Source organism: Clarias gariepinus, chromosome 17 (genome assembly GCF_024256425.1).
Source record: "Clarias gariepinus isolate MV-2021 ecotype Netherlands chromosome 17, CGAR_prim_01v2, whole genome shotgun sequence".
Lineage (NCBI taxonomy): Eukaryota > Metazoa > Chordata > Actinopteri > Siluriformes > Clariidae > Clarias > Clarias gariepinus.
Window position 1 is genome coordinate 8330357 of NC_071116.1, and position 26756 is coordinate 8357112.

Below are 26756 nucleotides of genomic sequence, written 5' to 3' on the forward strand. Positions count from 1 at the left end.
TCTTTCCTCAAATAAACCTGCATCAATTTTCCCTCAAAAGTGTGCACTCAAAAGGCAAAGAGCTGGAGGATACAAGACAATTTTTTGCTTTCAAATATTTGCTTTCTGCTATATAAATTCACACTAGCTTAATAATAAATCATGATGCAAATAATGCTAACTAATTCGAGCACGCCATGTACTCTCACCGGCCACTTCATTAGGTACTTGCATTTAAAAAAGCCTTCAGAGCTGCCTTAGTTATTCGTGCCATAGATTTACTGTAACAAGGTGCTGAAAACATGGCTCAGAGATTTTGGTCCATGTCGACACGATAGCATCGCCCAGTTGCTGCAGATTTGTTGGCTGCACGTCCATGAGACGAGTCCACTATTCCACTGCATCACAAAGGCGCTTTAGTGGATTGAGATATAAGGACTGGTGAGGGCATTTGAGTACAGTGAACTCATTGTCATGTTCAACAAACCAGTTTGAGATGATTTTAGATTTATCTCATTTTGGCACATTTTGGCTTGTTATCCTCTGGTCATAAAAGGAATTACATAATCAGAGAGAATCAGGTCTCGAGTCTCATGTTTGCCTATTGTCTAATTTTGGTGAGTCCATGCTAATTGTAGCCTTAGTTTACTGTTCGAAGCTGACTGGAGTGGCACCCGGTTTGGTCATCATCTTCTGCTGTAGCTCATCTGCCTTAAGGTTTGAGACGCTCTTCAGCACATTTCAGTTGTAACAAGATGTTTTGATTGAGTTACTGTTGCCTTTCTGTCAGCTTGTACCAGTGGTGCCATCACCTCTGGGTGGAGCATACTGTGCGGTAGTGGTGTGTTAAGTGTATTATGGCTCTAAGTTATTGATTGGGAGGCCGGCGGTTCTATCCCCAACTCCTTAAGATTGCCGCTGTTGGACCCCTGAGCAAGGTCCTTAACCCTGTCTGCTCCAGGAGCGCTGTATAACGGCCGACCCTGCAATCTGACCTCCCTACTCACAAGAAGCCGGGATATGCGAAGAATAAAGAATTTCACTGTGCAGTGATGTGCATGAGATGAATAAAGCTGAACAAGGTATTCTCTGTAATCTCTGTTTCAGTTTGTTCTCTGTAAGTTCATTCTAAAAATTATTTTGTGTAAAAAATCCAGTCGATCAAAAGTTTTTTAAATAATCAGTCCAGTCCGTCTGGCACCAACAACGATGCAAGATTCAAAATCACTTTAATCACTTTTCTTTACCGTTCTCTGATGCTCAGTTTGAACTTCCGTCTTGACCATGTCCACATGCTCAAATGGATCGAGTCGCCACCATGTGATTGGCTGATTAGATATTTCTGTTGTTAAGCAGTTGAACAGGTGTACCTAATAAAGTGAGCGGTGAGTGTAGTGCTGGTTACACAGGACCCTGTGGAAATACTAATTTAATTTTTAAACTGCGTGGAAAAGAAAAGATGAGTTGAGATTCATAGCTGAAGTTTTTTGTTTTGAGAAATACTGAAAAGCATGAAAGAAACCTTAAACTGATGGGTAAATTCTCACTCAAGTCCTCAACCTCAACTACATCACACGAGTGCTTAACTGCAATATTTTTTAAATGAATTTACCTGGCTTTATTATATATATATATATATATATATATATATATATATATATACACATATATATATATATATATATATATATATATGTGTGTATATATATATATATATATATATATATATATATATAAACAAAGTTATCTGGATTTAAAGCAGTGTCCCCCTGACCACGCTGTTATTAAAGATGAATAAATGAACACTGTAAGAACATCACTGGATCCTCCTTTGTCTCGCCAGCATGAAAGTAGTGCAACAGCTCTAGCACATGCCATTTAAACCTAAAAAAAAAAAAGTGTACCTCCTATTTGAATCTGTATTCATTTAGACAATAGCTGTTATTTCTGAACAATGTCTTTAGATTCAGTCCATTTGCGTTACCTGCAGTTTGCTCTGTTCTTCACTTCACGGGCCACTCTTACATAACTCGAGGAGTCAGTACTGTACATGTTCTAAAAGCAGCCGTATCCAATGAAAATGTAGTTTAGACAAAAGGTGAGTGCAAATGTGAGGGAATGCGTGGGTTCGACCAGAGCCACTGCGTGCATGCAATCTCTTTTCACTCTCTTTTACACCGCATCGTGGCCGGTACATTGTATGGTATTATAAAAGTCATTTTTAGTTAGAACTGGAATTTATTTTAACACTATACAATTAGGCGTAAAAGTGTGCTTCTTAACTCTGTTTGAAATAAAAAGGAATTCGTACAGGAAGTTACTCCAAGACGAGGGTGAAATGCTGAAAACCTGGAGATCTGCGGTTTCCCCTTTCAGCTGCCTGATCTGTAGTCAGTGCGCTCAGAGAGTTAGAGGGCTCGTGGCCGTTTGGGGTTGATCTGCTTGCTGGCTTGCTCTTCCTCCTGAAGAGCAGACCTGAACGACTTCACTTTATCTGTTTCGAAGGAGAAAGGGCAATTTATAAAGATTACAGAAGGTTTGGACATGTCAGTGACATTCTGAACAAATCAACAGGTTAAAAGACAAACACTCAATCTGAATAAAATTATGTTTTGTTTTTTTCCGCCAGTGATTTTTAGAGAGTCCACTCGCAGTGAAATAATGAAATGATGTTTGATGACCGACGTAGATTTAAAACTAACAATGATGTACAGTAGGTAAGGAAGAAAAATGAGACAGATTGTTTATACTGATACAGGATCATATGACTGTGTATGGTAATAAGGCCCAACGCAAAGCTGAACCCCAGAGCACTATCCATCTTTGTTTCCCACACATACTGTAGCCCATATATATTGACGGCCGCCCAAGTAAACAGCTTTGAAAAAGAATAAGAGCCCACTGCAATTTATTCCAGAAAACTTCTGGAATGTTATCAATAGGAAGATGGATGGTCACAAACCATTGAGCAAAGCTGAGCTGTTTGCTTTTTTGTGAAAAGAAGTTAAGTAAAGTTGCAGCAGCAATGTAAAAAACTGGTGGAGATCCAAAACGCATGAAAGCTGTAACTGCAAATCTGCAGGTTTATTCCACCAAATACTGATTTCTTAATGGTGTTTGTCCAAAGCATTAACTGAATGCTGCATGATCTTGGGTTATTTTAATGTGTCGTGATGTTGTCAGCTCCTTTAAATAAACAATCTAACTAACAAATTTATATTTTGTCTCACCAGTACATGCACCTGTAAGAAATTTGCAGTGGTCTCATTTTTTCCAGTGCTGTATATTTTATTTTTAAGATATTTTGAATATCTTACAGAAGCAGTACACCTAGCTATTCTCTTACTGTACCGACCTCCATTACTTTCTCTCTCTTGAGCTCTATATGACAAAAAATTAAAAAAAGACTTCCTCATGCTGGAAACCAAAAGAGAAAGCTACTGTACCTACTACTTCGGACTCTTACAGTGTTGTGTTTGTAAAATGCTCAAGTAACACCGATATTAATGAATTACACACTTTTTTTATGAGTTGTTTTATGCGCACCTGCCATCCAAGTCCATTGGTGTATTAGAAGGAATGCAAATTACAAAAGGTTATTCAATGACAGAGATGAAGAAGCAATTGGAACTATAAGTTTGGCCCAGATAACAGGAACATCAGTTTGCATTCAGATGCAGATGTTTTGGTACAGTAGGTTTCCATTAGGCATTTATAGACATATCAATCCCCCTTCATGTAAACAGTGTAGTTGTTTAGCGGAGAGACACACACACAAACTAAAAAACTTTTCTCCAGCCCATACATGCATCAAAGAAAATAATTCAAACAAAAACATGCACAGGAACAGCTGGGGTGCAGATCTAGGTTACAAACATCACTATAGGCAATCTAGTATTTATTTACCTCGGAGCTCTGTTAGGATTTCAATCTTTTGATCCAAAATTTGCTCAAGCTGTGTAGCATACGTGTCCACGTCATAGTCCACTTCCTCTGTCATCTCTATTAGAACTTTCTCATCTTCTAGCCAGCGTATCGACTCCTGAAGCAGAATACAGAGCACGTAAGGTTATTATAAGTCACACACTGTATAAATTTAAAGTGCAGTTTAAAAATGCAGCGAGAACTATGATTTCCAGTTAAGTTTACAGTACAAATGATGCATCCTCCATCTCCCATTACTCATACTGATCTGATTCAAGAAGATGGGTTATTCTATCCACTCACTTGTCTGAGCAGATAAAGGGAATGACAGGAATAATGGCAGTGTTATTGCTGTACCTGAAACACGGCTCTGTGGTCCTCCAAAACCTGCTCCTCCATCTCCACCAGCTGAGACACAGCCTCATGGAAGGTGAAAAGCTGAGGGGAGACCTCCTCCTCCTACACACACCCACATTAGGAGACTTTAGAGATATACACAATATAATTATATAGTCAGCGTATCCACCATTCCCATCTTTCCTATTTTATTATTAAGAGGCCTGAATGGACTGTTACAAAAAGCATTCACAGTTGATTTTAAATGTTAATTGATCCCATGATGATTTTTCAGAGTTTTCAGAGACTTCTTTAAGCATCTTGCGGTCTGCTCTTGGGGAAAATTGGCTTGAATAGTCTGACTTGGCCATGTTGTGAGTCGTCTTAAATGTTCTCCCCTAGTAAATTATTTTCCAGACAGTGTAATGGCTGATTAAAAATTCTTTGGAGATCTTTTTATATTCCTTACCAGACTCGTAAGCATCCACAATCTTCTTTCTGAAGGCCTCGGAGAGCTCTTTGGATCTCACCGTGCTTACACCTCTCTTAATTAAGAGCAAACCAAACTAACTGTCTGAGGTTTAAGTAAGGGATGCCTCCTTTTAAATACTTTTATATGATGTTCTTATCATTTGCACCTGATGTGAATCACTTAAATTGTAATTTTAACCATTTGAATAAGTATGAATAATGGGGGTGTCCTAACTTTTTCCTTAGTTGAAACATTCATTTTTGATGATTTCTTTTGTTTAATAAGTGAAAAAAACTGGATTTTTTTTGTTGTTTTATGCAATTCAATACCCTTCATTCCTGAGGATTCCTGACTTTAACCCCAGTGAAAATCTTTGGGATGCACTAGACAAGCCTTTGTCATCAATACAAGATCTCAGCCAAAAGTTTATGCAAAACTGGACAGAAATGAAATGTTATTGTGTTGTATAAGGCTGTTGAAACAATGCCTTGGCGAATATAGTACGTGCCATAATCAAAGCTAAAGTGTGTGCCACACTTACAATAGAAATTTATCAAGCAACTTAATTAAAGTGTGACTGTGTGAGGAAATCGTATTTGAAAACCTAGCTAGGTTTTGGTCTTCCTCATTTACACTGACTGTTTATCTGCAGGTGATCTCAACAGATATTCATTTAACCCAAAGGTGGTGTTAACGACCTGGCCATCGTTTTTCTTACATTCTGCTCACAAAGCAGTTTGAGATCGTCTCTCTGAGGAGAGCTGCCCACTCCCCACTGTGGCTCCAACACGTCTAGCTGGCTCACTTGATGTCCTCCTGATCTGCCTTCCATCACTGAACCCGGGTCCACAGTAAGCTCCTTCACTCTACACACACACACATTCCATGTATTTTTAAATGCCCAAGATGTTCATGACATTAACTCATGGCCAGGTAATGAAGCAAATCATAAAAAAAAGGATCTTTGTGACCTCTGACCCAAGTCATTCACATTAGCTACATAAGGATCAAGCATGAGAAACATAGTGATATGAACTAAAAGGTTTAAGCATGCCCAGATGCAGGACTACAAGATGCACTGATGAGAAAGAATGAGGTTAATAGTATTAAATTAACATGGTAATAAAAAAAGAATACAAAAGTACTTAAATGTATCTCCACACTGAAATGAAAGCAAATCATTATATATAACTGATGGCAAAAAAAAAAAAAACAATCAAGAATGAAAAAAAAGAAGAAGAAGCGTGACGGGAAAAAATGAAGACCTGCTGGGTGAGGAAGCAAAGTCATCATACTCGTAGGTAGGAGAGAGTTCAGAGCGTCCGCTTCCACCCTGAGAGAAAGGGATGTCTGAGGGGCTTATCCCAAACTCCTTCACTCTGACAGAGGGACACACGGAGACCAGACAGTAAGAATAGACACTGTGGACATGTTCTGATAACTGGTCATTCAACAAGTGCAATAGTATTGTATTCTTAAATCTTCACTTCATCACTGATTCAGTGTAGACGGTTACCAAACTGTGGACAAACCCAATGGTTGAGTACAAGAGTCACATGAACAGTATGACAGAACTTGACAAAACACCCTGTATTAACAATTTTGGTAAGAGATCAAGATAAGGTTTGTGAATCATGCATGCATTGCCACCAAGGATAAAAGAAGTCTAGGTAACACAAAATAGTATGTGGGTTCATCATCTCAGTTTCCTTGAATCCAATTATCACTCAGCACAGCCAGATCCTGTACCTCTGCTGTGAGCAAAAAAATCATGCCCTACTGTACCTTTACCTTCATCAGCGTTTTCCATATATTTGAGCGAACCACCCAATTATATTGACGGTGCCATCCAACGATCGATTAACTAGAAGCGGACAGTTCCCTCTAACGCTATCGCTCATGTACCTGTTTATTCTGCTACTGTGAGAGCAATGTACTGAGAGGCAGTAAATGCAATACGGATGCCATCTGCCATAAAAGGAATAAGAAGGGCGTACTGATTGTTGCACATGCTCTGTAGAGATACACAGTTTTGCACAATGAACAGACTCTTAAAAAAAAAAAACAAGGGGTCCGTGCCGGCAACATGCTGTTGGTCATTGACTGGTTTAAAGAATTTATTATTACTTTTAAAAAGCGTAAATTTTACTGCTAATGGAATATCTTAAAATTGTCTCAAATATGTAAGTCTCAAAAAATTTTTACTTATAAAATGTGCATATTATTATTATTATTATTATCTAATGAATCTACAGTATGTTCTTATAAATTTCTTTGCCTATGTGACTCAATTTTTTTTTTTTTTTTCTCAGTCATGTTTGCATAGTTGGTTAAAATAAAAAAACTAATAAAAAAATTGTTGCTTCATTATATTGCCTAGATTGAGCTGGAAAAAAGGGATGTGTAAAACATTAATGCCAAAAATGTATTAAAAATGCTCTGTTTTTTAAAGGTAATGTACTTTCACACACAGTGCCATCTTTATACAACTAAATATTTTTTGTGTCTTACTCTTCACATATGGCTAAAGGGATGGGACGGTTCTTATGCTGGATGTATAAAATTCAAAATTAATAGAAATATTGTGTTAAAGTTCATATGTATTTGCTTTATGTAATAGGACACTTTCGTGCTGGGAGGTCATCCCGGCCCGTTCCGCTGGCTACCACCGCAAGTATATTTCACACCTGTAGGAAACACTGTTTATTACTGTTTAATACTCATAAAAACCAGTTGACTTCATTGCCTTATAGATATTTATCATGTCTCATACAGTACATTGAGCCAGTCCTTCATAGTAGTTCTCTACAAATCCTTGGAGAAGTAGATTCGTGCACATGGGTGGCAAAGGAGACCTAATCTTGATTAACAATCATGTTCATACATACATTAAATACATAAAAAATACATACTAAACGCATTTAAATTTATAATTCTAAAGCAGTGATGCTACACACAGGGCTGGTACAAACCTGTTGGCGTATCTCAGTGTATTCAAGGTGTTTTCACAAGAAGCCATGCCGGGAGAGATGGTGGCAATCTGCACACAGGACAGATTTACATTCTCATCCCTATCTAACGTCCTTCGCACTGAATAAAACCAGTAATTTTTTTGTTGAAAAGTGGATTACACTGAAGCTGCATTTTTGAGAATATATTTCCCCCCTTTTTTTTAAATGCCTTTGCGCTATAATTAAGCTCGCACATTACTTCCATAAGTATATTGATTGTCATAAGTATTTAAACTATCACGCACATTATTATAAAGAATGTCTAGCATTCAGCTATTACATTATTGTGAAGTATAGCGCCCATTTGGCAAAACAAACTGAATAGCAATGCAGCAATTTACAATCACTGACTTGCAGAGACTCCATCATTATACACATAATGAAATGGTTAATATTTTAGTAAACTAGAAACATTGTCTTTTTTATGGCTAGAGCTAAACACTCGTACTACACACACCAAAATAAATCCATGCTGCTAAAAACAACCGCACAACTACACATGGATAAATGCATTCTAGTTAAACTGCAGTGACACACAATCTGATTTTCTGATCGTCTCACCATGCACGTTCGGGAGTTCTCTCCAATAAAGGAGTCTCGCAGAACCTGCGTGAGCTTGCTCGCTCGGAACGGGGTGTGAGGCTTGTTGCGACCCAGGGCTCTGATGCACTCCTAACAAGCACATCAAGTTCACTTTGTGAGGGCACAAATCAAATACTGAGGCATCTTCTATTAAAGATAAAAGTGTGTGTCTGTGAGAGTAGGCCAACCTTCAGAGCCAGTAAACTTTTATTGATCTCGGCCCCTTCGAGGCGAGTTTGGCGGTCGGCGCTGGACGTGTCCGCCCCTCGCTCGTTGCCTGCCAAGTCGATCAGGGAGAATTTGCCGTGCATTTTGCCTCTCCTCCGCAGGATGATCTGGAACACGGCATGGCTGCGAGAGGAGTGTGCGTTGGCTGAGGTCTGTCCAGACGTTCTGCAGTAAGAAGCACAGAGCAGATTAAATTCAATTTTAATCAATACTATAGGAGATATTCTATGTTTCAGCACAACGCTGGTGAATTCTCTAATCTGATTGGTTGAGCTTGAGCTTGGTTGAGCTTGAGCTTGAGAAACATAATTATTATTTTTATAACAACAATTTTAGTCAACTAAATAATAAATATGTATACAAAGTATTTTTCTGGTAGCATGACAAGCTGCATTTCTTTAGTCTTATGTATTTGAGAGAGAAAAAGTTTAACAGTACTAATGCAACACTAGTTACAAATGACAAATGTTGACAAACTGATGTACTACAAGAAAAATAAAACACTTTCTAACATATCACATCACCCTGATGATTATTATTTTCCAATAACAGCACTCATATATTATCTATGAATAAAAAACAACATCATAACCATGAGTCATATTTTAAGTGACTAAAAAAATAATCATTAATACATCATTTATCTATCCTTCAATTTTGCAGACCATGCATAAGCTCACAGGGCCCTGGAGTTTATCCCAGGAAACTAAAACCACAATATGGGATACACCCTGAATATAGTGCAAATGAGGTACACACCCAAACATTCACTATGGGCAATTTAAAAACACCTAATCCACGTTGGACTGAGGGTCACAGGGCCTTGAGCTTTAGACAAAGAGACAGGGTACCAATCCCTTATAACATGCACACACATACATACTCCAGGCATTTTGGGCATGACGTAATCTGCACGTTTTAGGAGTATGGGAGGTAACCTGAGTACCCCGAGAAAACTTAACAGGCACAGTGGCGATAGTAACAACTAAGCCATCATGCTGCGTAATGATACATTAGTACTATTACTTTTTTTTTATTTTTATAACCTTAAAGTGGGGAGGGAGGCCATATCGATTGCAAAAAACTCAATGTTTGCAAATTATAAGGAGGTAAATGATTTCCCCTGTTATATCTCATCAGAAAGTGATCTGAAATTCTGACTTGGGATGGTTATCACCTGCAGCTGTTGCCCATTTCTATAAGTTTGAGGACGTCCTCTGTGCAATGAACCTCTCGTTCCTGCAGTCCAACAACCTGCACCTGCTGCTTGCCGTCCTCCAGAACCCGCAGCTTCGCCTTCCTGTTCAACAAGTCAAACACCTGCAGGCGCACAAAGTTTTAAAGCTCCTTCAGAGTTAGGTCAGTTACAAGCCTTAAGAAGTCTTCCCTTTAGACTTTAAATGACTTGGGAGATACTGTAGGATGCTACTTGCCTTTCCACTGTAAATTTCAAAAAAGGTAGAGTAAACTTGAAGGTCTAACTTCTTGTAGTTTGGCTTCTTTAGCATTAGAAAAACGTCCCGTGCTGCAAAGAAATGGAGTTTAAAAAAAAAAAAAAAAATCCCCCACAAACCTCCAGTTACTAATTTCCACGAAAGTTTCTAATGAATACCTGCTAGCGCGTAGATCCCTTTAGAGCAATCCTGATTTTTCCCAGAAAAATCTCCACCCATTGTCTGGAACAGAGAGAAACAGATTAGGACACTGAGACTGGGTTAAAAGCCTTTGTTTCAGTAAGACCAGCTTCTCTGGCGTAATGCTATTAACAGTAACACCTACATGAGTTTTACCACTTCCTGTTTGTCCGTAGGCAAAGCACGTAGCCATTCCCCTTTCAAATATGGTCTCTACAAGCGGCCGGGCGGTAAACCTGCAAAGATCCAGGAAAAAGCTCTTGCAATCACTGCGTTTTTCTATAATTTTCATATTTTCTCCATACAACAATTTTAGTGTCTGACCTGTAAACCATTTCGTTCGTAGCGGTATCATCGAAGGCATAATCAAAGCGAAATGTCTGGTTCTCAAGGTATCTTGTTAAGTCCACTTTTTGTTTGGGTTCGTGGACCATGACGACGTCTTTACTAGGGATGGTGATGACATCCAAGTCCTTCAAGCTCATCTCTATGACAGATTTACAGTGTTTCAGTGAATATAATAATAACACCACGCAGAAAATCACAAAGATAAAAAAAACACCTAACACATAACACACAGTTTACAATATTTAAAATATTCTTCTGTTACCTTTTTTGTTCAGTGGCCTTGCTCTTACACACACACATATCCTGTGCTCTTCAATCTGGAAATAAAAATTATAATATAAACCTTACAGTGCACAATTACCCAGTATAAACCTCTCATTTTACTGTGCTCTATACTAAATAAAACTGCAAAAGCCTGACATTTTTACCAGATCAGCAGTAGTCAGTGGCCTGTAGTCCAGACTGGCTCTGAAGTCCCGGATCATGCACATAATTTCATAATTAGGGGTTGTTGTGTCTATTTCCTGTGTGGAAAATTATTATTAGTTCTTCTTTAAAAGAAATGCAATGCCTTCTTTTACAATCCATTTATAAGAAATCAATACATCGCAGTCAATTTGTTTGTTAGTTTGTTATTAATGATAAAATGATCAATAAATATTAGCTCAATTTTGTACAATACATGAACAGATACATTTTAAAACAAATATTTTTTTTACTAAATAAAAAACACACCAATAAACATTGCCAAAGAAATAGAAATGTAAGTAAGATTTAATAATTTAGCATGAATCATTAGCTCTGCAATTAACTCAATGTCTGTTTATTAAATACATAACATGATGATTTATAACAAAATACAATTATAAAAATAATGTCCATTAAACCTCTTCAAAAACGTCTTTTAAGTATAAAACAACTGATAGCATCACAGTTTAAGCCTATGTTACAGTATCTGCCTTAAATAAAAAAAATAGAAAGATAATCTGACAGCAACCCCAAAAATTAAGCAGGTCCTTGACAATGTGTGTATGGATTGTAGGAAAGAATTTGCAGCCTACTGTAGGTGCCTGACACAAGCAGATTTCACCACCAGAGACAGAAAACAAACTCCTGCCTGGGGACCAATTTAAAAAAAAAACCTGCTTATACGGAAGTCCTGCCGATGTGTGTCGACAGAGGCTTTAGACATCAAACTGTGCTTTGGGTTTTCTAAGATCTCATGTAGAACAAAAGTTATATATGATGGAGGAAACCTAACAAGCATGAGAGAGAACATCCAAACTCCATGCACACAGAGACGGGAATTGAACCCGGATCCTGGAGGTGCAAGGCGACAGTAATAACCACTACACCACGCCTCTAAGCCCTATATATATTTATCAAAACTGTGTGATGTAAAAAAACAGATTAAAAAAATGCTCTGGTTTTTAAAGACTACGTGCTCTGACAAACCAAAAAAAAAAAAAGTGGCATCTTTGTACACCAAAGAGTATTTAGTTCTTAATTTTTTATTTACTTCATCTTACGCTTTGCATATGGGTAGATAAAAGGGTGGATTGTACAGTAGGTTGGATTACAGAAATATTATGTTCAAGGTTACATGTTATTTGTTGTATGTAGTAGAACACTTTTGTGCTGGCAAGAAATGCTGGGATGTTCCGCAAGAATACTTCAGACCTGTGGGAAACACTAAACCAGTGAAAACTTCGCTGACTACCAGCCAGGACTCCTCACCCAGCTTCAGTCTCTGACCTGATTAATGTTCTTGGCCTGAACAAACATACAGTAACTTCAAAGTCACGCTATAAAATTTGCAGGAAAGCCTTTCCAAATCAGTGAAGGTAATTATAACAGCACAGTGGGGACGGAATCTTAAACAAGCTCTCGTGATTAGTTATCAACTTTTACCGATTGCCATTTCTTCTTAAGAATATTTTACCAGTTGTATAAGATGTCTCATCAGATTAGAAGCATTTTGAGTTCCTGGTGAGCTTTAACCCTGTACCTGTGCTCTCTTCTCCCTGAGCTCCTGCTGCTGCAGACGCCTCCTCTCCCTCTTCTCCTGCAGTTTCTCCACCTCCTTTACACAGTTTGACTTCCTGCGAGCTGAGAATACACAGGACACGCAAATTAAATAGAATTTTAACCAGAAACAGTGTCGTCAATGCAGCATTTTAAAGCTGTGCTAAAATCATCCTCGCTTTGCAAACTTTAATTAATGAAGCTGTACATATGACATGCCGCAGTGAAAAGGAGTAATTACATTAGCTTGAGCCGACTGGCTGCACATGAACAATGGTGACAAGACGTAACATCTAAGCAGCAACTACAGACCAACTCTAAATGCTGGGTTTGTTTTACATCTAAACACTATCTCTGTTCAAGCTTTGGAAAGCTCTTCATTTCTCTGTGTTACGTCTTTTGTGGTAATGATACACTTTACCACTTGAGAGAGCACAACCTTGTTTATTATTGAGAACTACTCTACCTGTATTGTGTATTTTATATTTTTAAGCACTAACATTTTTAAAAGGCAGCACCCCCCCTCCCCCATTTGTTAACCCACACAGGACAGTGTACTTTATTACCTTGTGCACTTTGGCAAAGAGTTTTTTCTCTAAGGAGTTTCAATGTACACAAGAACATGGGCATTTAAACTGTAAAGTTCACCGTTTCATTATTAAAATGCTGAAAATCTAATAATTCATGAATTTAAATCTATAAAAATTACTACAAATCTATATGAGATATATGAGAAAATTTAATTCAATTGTCACAAGAAAAGATTTTTGCCCCCCTATTTTATAATCTAGCTAGATTTCCATGCTACACTCACATTATCTCAAGTTTTTTTATTTCCTTTTTTTTTTTATCCTAATCTGATTAAATTTGTTAGGGCTATCTGAACACATAAATCTAATGTTTTCTCAGAGTGGATCTGAGGCACTTTTGTATGTGATCCTAGATCGAATATTTATTTGTTGTATGGTCACTTGACTTAAATGAGAACACACAGATTCATGAGACTTATTTTTTATTGCCTCTGCGCGTGGGGTTTCCTAGCGGCGCTAGCAATAAAACAGGTAAAGGGAAGCGTCTGGCTTCCTTCCTTTTTCTTGATCTCAACTAATATAGCTGAGTAACTGCTTCCATCCTCAAGAGCAAAATCCCAAGAATGGCTTTTTTTGGCTATTATAATATATAATGAAAGAATGTGACTGGTCACACTAATATGACGTGTTTACTCCAGATGGTGCATAGCAACATATCGATGTCATTTCAGAGAACAGTCATGCCCATATTATAGTCTGATAAAAGCACTTAGTTATGCAATTATGAATGTGAACTGTTATGGCATGCAAAACCAATCTGACCAAAAAAAATCTAAATTAAACAATGTGGCTTGTGGTGTGAACTCAGTATGTTCTAAACAAGAAATGGGAAAGATCGGTAGATAGGAATACAGGGAGATGCAGCGTAAGATAAAGGTAGAGGTGGCAAAGGCCAAACAAAGAGCATATGAGGACTTGTATGCTCGAGTGTATAGTAAGGAGGGAGAAGTGGATCTGTACAGGTTGGCGAGGCAAAGAGATAGAGATGGGAAGGATGTACAGCAGGTAAGAGTGATTAAAGAGATGGAAATGTACTGACAGATACCAGGAGGGTAATGGGAAGATGGAAAGAGTACTTTAAAGAGTTGATAAATAAGGAAAATAAAAGAAAACGAACAGTAGAAGACTTGACTGTTGTGAAGCAGGAAGTAGCAAATATAAGTGAGAGTGAGGTGAGGAGGGCATTAAAGAGGATGAAGATTAGAAAGGCTGTTGGTCCTGATGACATATCTGTAAAGGTATGGAATGCTTAGGAGAGGTGGCAGTAGAGTTTCTGACTACAGTGGAACCTCAGATTACAAGCATAATTCGTATTTCAAAACACTCATAAACCAAACTTAATTTTCTCATAAGAAATAATGGAAACTTAAATTATTAATTTTACAGCCCAAAAAAATAAATACATAAAAATAATTAATAAAAAAAAAAAAGTTTTAAAAAATCCCAACAAATAAGTGTTTCCATTTGTGCAAGTAGGCGGTGTGTGTGTGTGTGCAGAGAGTGTCCGTCTGGATCTGTAAAGGCGGGGAGTGTGTGTGTGTGTGTGTGTGTGTGTTCGTTTTGCTGTGAGTGAAGGAGCGCGGTGTCAAATTATGCGCGCGCACACACATATGCCTTTACAAAACCTCTCCCACCCCCTCCTCCTCCAGGCACACACACACACTTATATACACACACACACACACACATACACTCTGTCTGCCTTACACAGAAACTCTGCTCTGTCGCGATTCTTTTCAAAGGTAAAGTGCTGTTTTTTAGCTGTACAAACAGTTTACAAACACAAAATAAAATATGCTTCACACACACACGGTCACAGTGTAAACAGTACACATGTGCACGGATGTTGATTATACCAGTAAGAGACGGGCACTAGGACCCAGCAGGGGAGACGATTATCCACAATTACGCAGCGCAGGAGAGAGAAAAACCGTTGGATCTGTTGTGATCACGTGGCGCTCAGCGTCAAAACAATAAGTGCATGCGTGATACATGATACTCGGTACTCGTGAACCAAGACAATGCTCATTTTTCAAGTCAAAATTATCGGTAGAGGTTGAAACTGCCAGCCAGAAGGTCTAGAGGAAGACCAAAGAGGAGATTTATGGATGTAGTAAGAGAGGACATAAAGTTAGTTGTGGTAAGAGAAAAGAAAGCAGAGAATAGAGTAAGATGGAGGCAGATGATTCGCTGTGGCGACCCCTGAAAGGGAACAGCCAAACGACAAAGAAGAAGAAGGAGGATAAAATGGATTTTACACTCTGCCTGTTTTCAGTCAATTTCACCTGATTTTAAAGTTTTTCTAAAATCACTAATTTTACCACCATTTTGGTGTACTGTACACAGTCCAAACTCCACTCATTGTGCTGTGCTGGGTTTCTTTACCATTCTGCTGCTGCTGCAGTGTCTGGTGCTGGATTGGAGGCGGAGGTGGAGCACTAGGAGCCTGTTCAATCTGCTGGCTGGGCCGTGCTCTCGTTGTACCTATGACTAGCAAGAAAAACACAATAGAGGTTAATAGACTTCAGCACAGGGACTGCGACAGGAGCTTACCTACGCATTTTTACGCCAGAAATTACGATGATATTATGAGGCTTTCTATTTCTCCTGGCTGCTACAGGGATGATTTTTAATGAGTGTTAAAAAATAAAATTATCTGTTTAACTTTAATACAAGGTCCTGATCATTTGCAAAATTCTTTCAAATCTTCCACAAGCAAAATAAATAAGGTACAAGGGAAAAAAACACTATGTAGCTGTATTGTATTGAAGTCTTCTGTAGTTTACATGGAATAACTGGATTTCTTGCACAGTGTTTTTTTTGGAAAGAGGATCTTCTGATCCATGTTAATGAATAGGTGTCTAAACTAATGATCACTGCTATTCTTAAAAGACCAGCTGCTGGCTTTCAGAGACAAGGTTGCAAAAGCATTGTAGCACACCATTTCTTTTAAAGATTTAAAAATTTTAAAGATTTAAAGATAATACTAAGCACAAGCATAATGTTAACATTGTATATCCAAGATATTAAAGTTCTTAGATTAAAGATTTGGGTCTAAAATGTGACAAATAAATAAAATAAAAATCCTACTGTGATTTCTTTGGGTCTGTCTTAGAGCGCCTTACCTCGGTTATCCCTTGCAGGTGTTTCATTCTTAGATGGTGCTGCAGTACGGCGATTCTACAGAAAAAAGGGTTAAAAAGCTGAATCATACAAGCATTTCACATGACTGTGTATGTGACAAATAAAATTAGAATTTGAATCAGAAACTCTAACATGCTATTCTGTGTTTATTACCAGTTTACTGTTGTAGCTGTAAGCGACTTATATTACTGACATGCCATATAAATTTAATTTAAAAACATGAGTAATTATTGATATAAAAAAACCTTTTCTATTAAAAGATGCCGATTCAGCATTTTTGGATGACGTCCCCTGGCCGTTTAACCGTATATATTATTACATTTAACGCTGTGAAATGTCCAGGAAACAAGTTAACTCATGTTTCCACTTACATTATAACGCTCTGAACCAGAGGTGTCAAACATACGGGCCCGCAAGCCGTACTGGACGCCTTAGTGGGCCGTATGTTTGACACCCCTGGTTTAGAGTGTTATAATGTAAATTATGCCTCTAGCATCAACAAGGCATTTCGCCCACAGGACTGCCGCATACTGGATGTTTTCCCTTTTCACACCATTCTTTGTAAACCCTAGAAATGGTTGTGCGTGAAAATACAGGTAATTGAGCAGATTGTGAAATACTCAGATCGGCCCATCTGGCACCAACAACCATGCCACGCTCAAAATTGCTTAAATCATCTTTCTTTCTCATTCTGACATTAAGTTTGGAGTTTAGGAGATTGTCTTGACCAGGACCACACCCCTAAATGCATTAAAGCAACTGCCATGTGATTGGTTGATAAGATAATTGCGTTAATGAGAAATTGAACAGGTGTTCCTAATAATCCTTTGGGTAAGTGCATATATATACATATATTATTAACTTAATTAATGATATATTAATAGTTTGCATTTGAGGTGGTAAAATCGTACAGGTGGTGCGCTCTAAACTATTTGCACAGCATCCTTTGTTGTAGGAGCAATATTATTTCCCCTAAATTTGTTTAGAATTGTGCCAAAACCTTTTATAAAATAATAACTAATCAGGATATTAGCATAATAGCAAAACAGATCGAATCGGCACCCAGGGATCATAAAAATATCGTATCTGGCTGACCCTGGTGATTCCCATCCCAACAAAACACCAAATTTACCTTCTTGCTGTTATAACAAAATTTTCAATTTAGAGGTGATAACAGTAACTCCACTTCACACCATAATATTTAAGATCTGAACTATCACTCATACGATTAACTGACATTAATAATTTTACAGATTTAAAAACCTAGATTACATATCTATGACAAAAGCAATATTTTGGACAGCCCTTTTTAAAAATCTTTTTTTCTGTTTGTTTAAACTGTTTTGGCCTTATCGGCCTATCTCACATAAGTAATTCATTGGAATTGTGCCAAAAGAACTGTTAACTCCATCAATAGATAAATAATGGAGTTTAATCAATAAATCATTATTAATTAATTATTGATTGTTAATGTGTTCAACTACTGGGTAAAAATAACCCTACTCCTCATCACTGATTTATTTTAATATACCAGCATGTCTTATTTTAATCCACAATCAATTTACAAATCCACACTCAATTTACAAAACATTCCTTGCGTTAAAAGTAAATCCTATTCAGGATGCTAAGGACAAACCTTATTTGCTGGGACCTTGTTAACTTTAACAGAACTTGACACAGGAGGAGGCGGAGTCTCTGGACTTTGTGCAATCTCTTCATCGGGTGCGAGGTCTGGATTTAGGGCAAAAATGCTCTCCAGGTCAATCTGTTCAGACGAATCAAATTGACTAGTTGAACGCTTTGTAAACCATTATACTGCGGCTTTACATGTCCTGCCTAATAAAACACACTGCAAACTGCATCAATGGATCTGCATTTTATATCTGTGTGACAGGAAATTAGTGAGATCAAACTGCTGGGAGGTTAATCAGTCCCTATATGGACAGACCAAAACTACATCTGTAAAAAAAGAACAAGTTAGTGAAGGTAGAAAAAAATAATTCAATTTTCATAAACATTATTAGTGATCCAAGACACAGCACGGCATCCAGTGCACAGGCTATGATTTCATAAAGACAACAGGCTGCACCTCTTTGCCTTTGGTGTCCCCATTTTCTATCCATTCCACAGTGACACTTTCATTGTCTTCGTTAAGCGATGTGACCATGGCCTGGTGTATTCGTCCTAAAACGAAAAAAAAAAGGATCACATCTTTAAACCATCCACATTCTGCATGGATCATTTGACTTTTAATCTTGATTTTTAATCTCTTTATATAATTAATTTTATATATCTGTTTTGTGTTCCTGTATGCAATTTATACAGTTAAGCAAAAAAAAAACCTGTACATTGTTTGTAATAACTGCATAATCAGTGCATAATTACACTCCATTGTGAACTCTGTTTTGTTAAGGATTTTCCAAAATGAATATTATTCACCATGAGGACTAATTTATAGGACAGCCATTTTCTATTATCATGCTTCCAGACAGATTTATTGAAACCAATGAGGCCAACTTATTTCTCCCGCACCCCTACACAATATACCAGACTTATAGTAACTGGAAAATTGTATATAATTGTAAATATTGGTATCTGGTGCACTGCAGGGTCCATTTTTTGTATAAATGTATAATAAATGTGAGCTACTTCTGTGACTACAGTGGTCCGTTCGTATCTGCGAAAATTTGTAACTTGGATGTTCGTAAGTCAGGGACTTACAAACTTACTATAAAGAAATGTAACTAAGTCAAAATACTAAATCCAAACCTAAAGCCAAACTCTAATTAAAAATCATTTAGAAACTACTATGCAGTATCTTACAATCATAGCATCAAAAGGAATGACCATAAATAAGAAAACACTGCTGGGGAAATAAAAGGATTGAACAAAATCCTGTACAATTATAATAAACATGTTGGGAGGATTAAAGTAATGTAACAATTGCACATGTTCTCCAATATAAAATGTTATAGTTCAAGCAAATAAAAAAGCTTTTTTTATTGTGAAGTTTATCTGTGGTATACACAGGCAGAAATGACCTTCAGTCAGATTTTCTTGTAAAATATGTCACGGTTAGTGGACGGTGTATGATCAACAGCACTTAACATGTAAGATCTGTTCCCAAAGCCACCGCCAGCTGATGGGGTGAAAAGTCACAAGCCTGGCAAAACATCTTGAATCACTATCTTTTTCAGTTGGGCTAATCTGTGTGTTCAGATGAGCCTTGCTACTCAGCAGATAAGCTCCTTTTTTCTGCAGCAGGAATATGTCTGATGGCAACGATATATTGTTGTTGTTCAAACAGGTAAATATTGTTTCCCTTAAATCCAAGCATGTATACTGTCCTGAATTAACAGGACAGCTACATACCATCACTGTTATTTTTTGTTCAGGCATTAGAGGGAAGATGAAACAGTGCAGACAGTATCAGATATATGTCAGTTAAACGTAATCGCACACGCACACACTCACACTGCCTGGCCGAAAAAAAAGTCACCATTTCCTAAGGGTCATGTTATTGGGCTGCGTCAAGCAAAGAAAACAACTAACTTTAAGATGGTAAAACTACTGGAACTGAACTAAAAAGCCTGCAAAATTGATATTAAAAAAAATTATAAATAAAATTAAAAATAAAAATAACATTCCATGCATCACTCTGCATCCTAGGTGTTTTACCCATCTCAATTACACTAACTCTCATTTGCAGCATGCGTGAAAGTAGGTCACTGTGGTCCATCATACTGAGAAGAGAGCCTGCCTGCCTGCCAAAACCCACAATTAAAATCAGTCATGGGCACATTTTAGCAAGGAAACACATCTAATAATGTTATATAATTTTAAACAATTTGCCTACATAATAATTACTCTGAAGTTTTTGCCCCTTGTTGTTTTATTTACTGTTAAGACGAGTAAGACTAGCTTCTAACACAAGGCTGAATCTCAAATCCCTCTGCAATCCCTAATCAAGGGCACTACTTGTGTATGGGAAGAGGGATTAAACACCCTACATAGAACAGTACACTAGCATTCTATTTAACACTATTAGGAATTTAATGGAAAGTTAACAAAGCTGATATTCTAAAAGGTAATGACTGGAAATATGAAGAGAAACTTAAATTTAAATGAGATTTACAGGACTGTCCTCCACCTCCATAGTTTATTCTTCTTACATTTTGGCTACACAGTACTGGTAAGAATTTAAAACTAATTTCACTTCTGTTAAATGCATTAACTGTCTTCCCATCATGTGATATTGCTTAATTATACGCTATAATAAAATATGCTTCAAAACAATAATTATCCTTTTCTTCTGTCATATAATTACTTTAAAAAATAAGTCTTTAAAAACAGTACATTATATAAAAAAGGTGTTTGCTTAAATTAGCTGAAGGTTAATTCAGCACAACATGTATGTGTAAACATGATTAAGTTGGTATCACCTTCAACTAATTTTGAGCCAGAAAAAACGTATTTTTCCCCCCAAATACGTTTGAAATTATATTCAATATCAAAAAAGGAAAGTGCTCATTTAGATAAGTACTCAGACCCTTAATTCAGACAAAGCTTGATAAAACAAATCTCGATAAGTGAGATTATAAAGCCTTGTGAGTGTGATAATCGTCCAATGCTTTTTTTTACAGGCTTATTACACTGAAAGTAAAAGGTTATGACATTGTAAAATTATAGTATCGACACAACCTTAAAAATAAGTGCCACCCGAATCAACTGACTTCATGTTCAAACAAACAGGAAAATCTGAAGGAGTGTCACTTTGAATAAGTGAATCATGCAAGATCTCCTCTTGTGTCTCAAATCAAAAATCATTCTGACACTCCTGAGATGTCATCAAGTGAGTTCACAAAAAGTGCAACTGAATGCAAATACTTTGAGAAGCTGGTGTCTGGTCAATGCAAAATGATTCAAATTGTTAATATTCCTATTAAAGAGTAAACAGGAAGTGAGAAAAATTGATGCATCAATGATGCACCATTATGATTAATACGGAATTTTTGATAGTTGAGGAAAAAGAAAAGTCATGAGGTATTGAAACAGATAACATCTGGAAATCTGTTTTAAATAAATAAAGAAAAAAAAAACCTGGAAAAGTCACAGACTCGTGACGGATTCTCCCAGCAGTATTTTCCACAGTACTGCTGGTTAAAGTAAGGCCAGCTTTTTGTACTTAACCGAGAGATTTCACCAAAGTAGAATTATTCTATTATATTCTAATATATTACACACACACACACCTGTTCATCTTGTGAGGACCTTACGTTGACATAATTATAACTAATTACTGCTACGACTAGATCTAAATCTAACTCCAACATTAACCTCAGCAACAAAATAAGTGACATATCTGGGGCTCTTTTTTTTTTGGAATCAAGCCTACAGTATTTGTTTTATTAATTAATTTATTCTTTCATTCATTATTTGTCTATATCGCTTTACACTGTGTACAGGTCACAAGGGCCTCGAGCCTATCCCAGGAGACTTTTGGCCTGAGACAGGGTACACCCTGGATAAGGTGCCAATTCATCGCAGGGCACACCCACACACTCACTATGGGCAACACCACACACTCACTATGGGCATACCCTTTGCCATTAGGTTGCGAAGCCACAGTGCCAACCACCACGTCACTGTGGCGTCTATTTTTATTTATTTATTTAGTTTTTCCCTCAGGTCCTCACAGGGTAAAACTGTCAGATATTTCTACCAATGTATAGGACAATTAGACACAAAGGTAGAAAAACATGACCACACACATGCAAATCATGTAGCAAATCTAGATTTATAAGATTTTAAAAATGAAACTCTCTCTCTTTCTCACATACACACACACACACACTTCTATAATGTGATGATTTAAACCTGCAGTAGTGTCCTGGTGTTAGTACCTGATGCCACGGTCATAATTTATTCATTGGTGCACACTGTAATCACTGTAGACCCAATGCAATCTGGCTCATTTCTGCACTACACTAATGCCATTGTCATTACCAGGCTGATTATTAAGCCATTTGTTGCTCTAGTGTCTCGGTGCGCGCGCTCGCGTGCGTGTGCGTGTATGTGCCTGGGCGTTTTCAGCCAGCATGCTAACCCGGCTCGATAAGATACAGGACGGCAGGAAAAGCCTCTTACACCCTGCACACTGTCACTAGCACGGGCGGTGTTTTAATTCCCCTCACGCTATAAGGAGACTCGATATAACCGCTCCCAGGTCGTTTTAACCCCGCCTCGGTTGCCACACGCTAGCTTGCTGCATGCTAGCCCGGGGGTTACTCGGCAACAAAGATGATGGAGCTAATCTACCGGGGACTGCATCCTCATTCAGCCCGGAGAACTCAGCCAGGCCGTGACTTACCGTCGCTTCTTTTGATTTCCACATAAATACCGATGAGAATCTTCCCAAATACCGCCGCCATGCCGCACGTGTCAACGAGACGCCGTATATTTACGTTTATTCCGCGTCTTTATGACAAACGGGACGAAGTAGTTCAGCAGCACAGCAGAAACCGGGAGGGAGCGGCACCGCGCATGCGCAAACCACCGCTCCTAGCTGAGTGACAGACGCGCTAAAGCGATATGTCATGGCTGGATTTTGATATTAAATTCGGTGTATACATTATTGAAAACTACTGCACACACTACAAACTATTTATTTCAATTCATCCATTGTTTCAATAAATATTCTTAATTGGATACTGTAGATACACTATATGGGTGAAACTTTGTGGACACCTGATTATCTGTCTGATTATCACATCCATGTGTACATGTTAAATATCCCAATTCTATATTATATAACCTCCTGGAATGCTTTTTACTAGATTTTAGAGATCTCGTCACATGGATGCCCTGTGTGTCTCCTTGGGATGCGTCTTGGGATGATTCTCTACCTAGAAGATGGTTCTGGCCTCGACTGGTGTTGGCAACTGTTTCTCTGGGGACTTGACAGTTCGATTGTTCAGGACTGGAACTTCCTACAAGTCTACCTGAGTCTTCAATAACTACCTGGACTCCATATTAACATTAATTAACATCAGCTATTATAGCTGAACTGCCTGCCACCTAACACACTGTATAAATGCAGATCATTTACTGCTTTCTGTTTCACCCAAAAGAGGATGGGTTCCCTGTTGAGTCTGGTTCCTCTCAAGGTATTCATCCTATTACCATCTCATCTTTTGATTGTGTAAAGCTGCTTTGCGGCAATGACAATTGCTAAAAGCGCTATACAAATAAAATTGAATTGAATTGAATTGAATTTATGTGTGCATGAAAAAAACTGCAAACCCCTTGCACACATACCTAAAGCAGGAATCTAACCCCGACTCCGGAGGTGCAAGGCGACAGTGCTAACCACTAAGCCACTGTGCCGCTTTGTATAGGTAACTTCTAATTATACATTAAAAACAGTTGCCAATGTATCCCTTAAATATGGGTAAACACTTTGTGGGCACCTAATTATCACATCCATGTGTGCATGTTTTACATCCCAATTCCCCCTTAGCTGTTATGTAACCTCCATTCTTCAAGGAATGCTTTGCATTAGATTTTAGAGCACTCATTCACTTATCAGCAGTTCCAGGTGCTTTATCCAGGGTCACAGGGGCCTGAAGGCTATACCAGTAGATATAGGAGACAAGGAAGGGTACACCCTGGGTGGAGAGCCAATCCAGCCAAAGCACACACATACAAACACTCACTTACTCGCTCATTCACAGTGCAGCTTTGGACTGTGCAAGTAAACCTGAGTACCCAGACGAAACCCACCAAGAATGGGAAAAACATGCAAACTCCATGCACACAGACCCGAGGCGGGAATCGAATCCCGACCCAGGAGGTCCAAGGCGACAGTGTTCACCACTAAGCCACCATGCCACCTTGTATAGATAACTACCTAACAGAATGTTAAAAAGAATTAATGTCAGCTTTTCCCCTGTTTCAATTAATAATCTCACCTGGATACTATAGATACACTATGTGGGTAAAACTTTGTGGAGACATGGATATTTATCTGATTATCACATCCATGTGTGCATGTTGATTCCCAATTCAGATGTGATACCCCATAGCTGTTACTATATCTTCCACTCTTCCGGGAATGTTTCCCACCAGATATTGGAGCACTCACATCTTCACTCACTCACTCACGCACTCACTCACTCGCTCACTCACTCATCGTCTATACCACTTTATCCTGTATATAGAGTCATGGGGGGTCTGGAGCCTATCCCAGGAGATATAGGACACAAGATGGGGTACACCCTGTATGAGGTGCCAATCCATTGCAGGGCACACACACACACTCGCTCATTTTCACACTACGGGCAATTTCATTACATCCATATGTGCATGATTAATATCCTAATTCAGATATGGCCCCCTTTAGCTGTTATAATAACCTCCAATCTTTCGGAAATGTTTTCCACTAGATTTTAGAGCAGTGGTCCTGAACTAAATTTTAATAAGGTCCGGTCAGTAATAGTTTGCTTCAAGCCATGGTCCAAATTTCATGTTCGTGTTTCTCAGGTCTCTATATATACAGTATATGCGGTTATTGTAAGTCTATTATTAAAAATTTCAGTAGCATTTGAATAATATTTATTATAAATTTTCAGTTACTACATTAAACTTGTGCACAGTTTAACTTTTGATGACCTCGTACATTTTCCTGTGTTTAATTAAAATACAAACAGCAATCTTTTTGACAGTTGCTCTGTCATCGGTTCGGGTATTTTACAAGCACTTTAAACCTCGGACTGCTGTGGATATGTTTGCTCAAACGCCTCTTGATTTCCTGCAGAAAAAAATATATATTTTGGTCTGTTCATTCATCCTGAAAAGTTCAGTTTTCAAAGAGTACTTTCCTTTTTTTTAGAGTTAGCTATGCCGTGTCCCACTTTTTTTATGTTTCTTCCACACACTTTGTCTATGTTCAGTGACACGTAGAGCCACACCCTTGTCAAGGGGAAAAAGCGCTAGATTACTGGTATATTAATTGTTCTTGTTTATTAGAAAAGAATAAGGGCCCTGATAGAACAGTCACTCAGTCTGGGTCCAGACTGATTTATAATTTACACCGGGACTGATGTTGGGTGAGGAGACTTGAAACACAGTCAGTGTTGTTGAGTTTATGGTTCTGTGCAGATCACTTGCGTTCTCCTGCTCCAATCTTACTTTGTGCATTGTGCATCATGCTGGAACAGGTTTGGGGCATTTAGATCCAGTAAAAGCACATCCTAGTATCAGTGCATCCAAATACTTCCTATACACCTCTGTAATTCCTACTTTGTGTCACTCATCTGGGAAAGGCCAACACAGGATGTGAATGTCAAATATTTACATACTGTACAGTGGACCATATAGTGTATACACTGCTGCTGTCATAATAAAGATTGCACTTTGCACTCATCCCTAAATGACTCCAGGTTAAATTCCTTGCTTGTAGCAATTCAGAGGCAGGCTTGAGGCTGTCACTGCTGCCATAGGTGCTTCGACCAAGGACTAAGGAGTCTTTTTTATTTTATTTTATAAATTAACAAAAAACCTATAAACACCTGGTTTTACTTTGACTTTGTGGAGTATTGTGTGTAGAATGGTGAGGGGGAAAAAGAATACATTTTAAGATAAAATGTGGAAATGTGGAGTGAAATTGAATTTAGCTTTCTGAAAATCACACTTCATTCATGATTAATAAAGGGGGCACTTACTTTTTCACATACATAGGGCCAGTGAGGTTTGTTTAGATTTTTGTCTTTTAATAAATAAAACCATTATTTAAAAGCTGTATTTTGTATTTACTCAGGTTATTTTAGTGTAATATTAAAATTTGTTTGATTAAATCAATCATTTAAGTGTGACAAAAAAAAAGAAAGGGGGCAAATACTTTCTCATGACACTGAATATAAATAGTTTCCAGCAGACACATGATCAAAATTTTGGACACACCCTCTAACTCAATGTTTTTTTGTTTTATGAATTATTTTTCTACCCCCTAGAATAATACTGGGGATTTCAAAACAATAAAATACACATGGCATTAGGTGATTAAGTAACAACAACAGTAAGTTGTAATTTTAAGACATGAAGGTCATCTGTTCTGAAATAGTTCTTGCAAGAACAGTATGGTCAAGTTAATTAGCAAATCCCATCAAGCACCATGATGGAACGTTAACTTACCCCTGCTGCAGAGGAGTCACCAGCCTCAGAAATCACCAATTAACAGCACCTCAGATTAGAGCCATTATGAAGGTTTTACAGATCATAAGTAGTAGACACATCATAAGTAAAGCTTTTACAGAGCATAAGTAGTAGAGACGTCCCAATATTAACTGTCTATTGAGATTATTGCATATTTTGGACGACTTCAGCATTGTTTTACACTGTAGAATAAAAATACAAATCAGAAAAGACTATGGAATTATATACAGTATTGTGTCCAAACTTTTGACTGGTGGGGTATATTTGTCTT

At 37.8% G+C, this 26756-nt stretch overlaps 1 protein-coding gene across 3 annotated transcripts; it reads right to left on the minus strand.

The window, feature by feature from the left end:
• Positions 1 to 1732: 1732 nt before the first annotated feature.
• Positions 1733 to 22780, minus strand: LOC128545738 (kinesin-like protein KIF2A). Of its 3 annotated transcripts, none has more exons than XM_053516339.1 (21): positions 22644 to 22780; positions 18363 to 18457; positions 17910 to 18038; positions 16255 to 16309; positions 15515 to 15619; positions 12523 to 12623; positions 10943 to 11038; positions 10777 to 10831; positions 10491 to 10653; positions 10312 to 10402; positions 10145 to 10208; positions 9966 to 10057; positions 9710 to 9852; positions 8493 to 8697; positions 8284 to 8394; positions 7684 to 7751; positions 6007 to 6090; positions 5430 to 5577; positions 4261 to 4362; positions 3886 to 4021; positions 1733 to 2473 (listed from the first exon to the last, which is right to left on the minus strand). In XM_053516339.1, exons 1-21 carry the CDS (start codon positions 22702 to 22704, stop codon positions 2388 to 2390), a joined length of 2190 nt encoding a protein of 729 aa, XP_053372314.1. In that variant the 5' UTR covers positions 22705 to 22780; the 3' UTR covers positions 1733 to 2387. The 3 variants fall into 3 exon arrangements, with proteins under 3 accessions (XP_053372314.1, XP_053372313.1, XP_053372315.1); XM_053516338.1 differs by having other exon boundaries at positions 5977 to 6090; XM_053516340.1 differs by lacking the exon at positions 6007 to 6090.
• Positions 22781 to 26756: the final 3976 nt, after the last annotated feature.

Bases quoted from the DNA above. Each gene is read 5' to 3' on its own strand.
- LOC128545738 (XM_053516338.1), bottom strand. From the start codon at position 22,704: ATGGCGGCGGTATTTGGGAAGATTCTCATCGGTATTTATGTGGAAATC. The intron at 4,022-4,260 runs GTACAGCAATAA...ATTCTGCTTCAG, and splicing joins ACCACAGAGCCGTGTTTCAG to GAGTCGATACGCTGGCTAGA. The intron at 2,474-3,885 runs GTAAATAAATAC...CCTTCGAAACAG, and splicing joins AATCCTAACAGAGCTCCGAG to ATAAAGTGAAGTCGTTCAGG.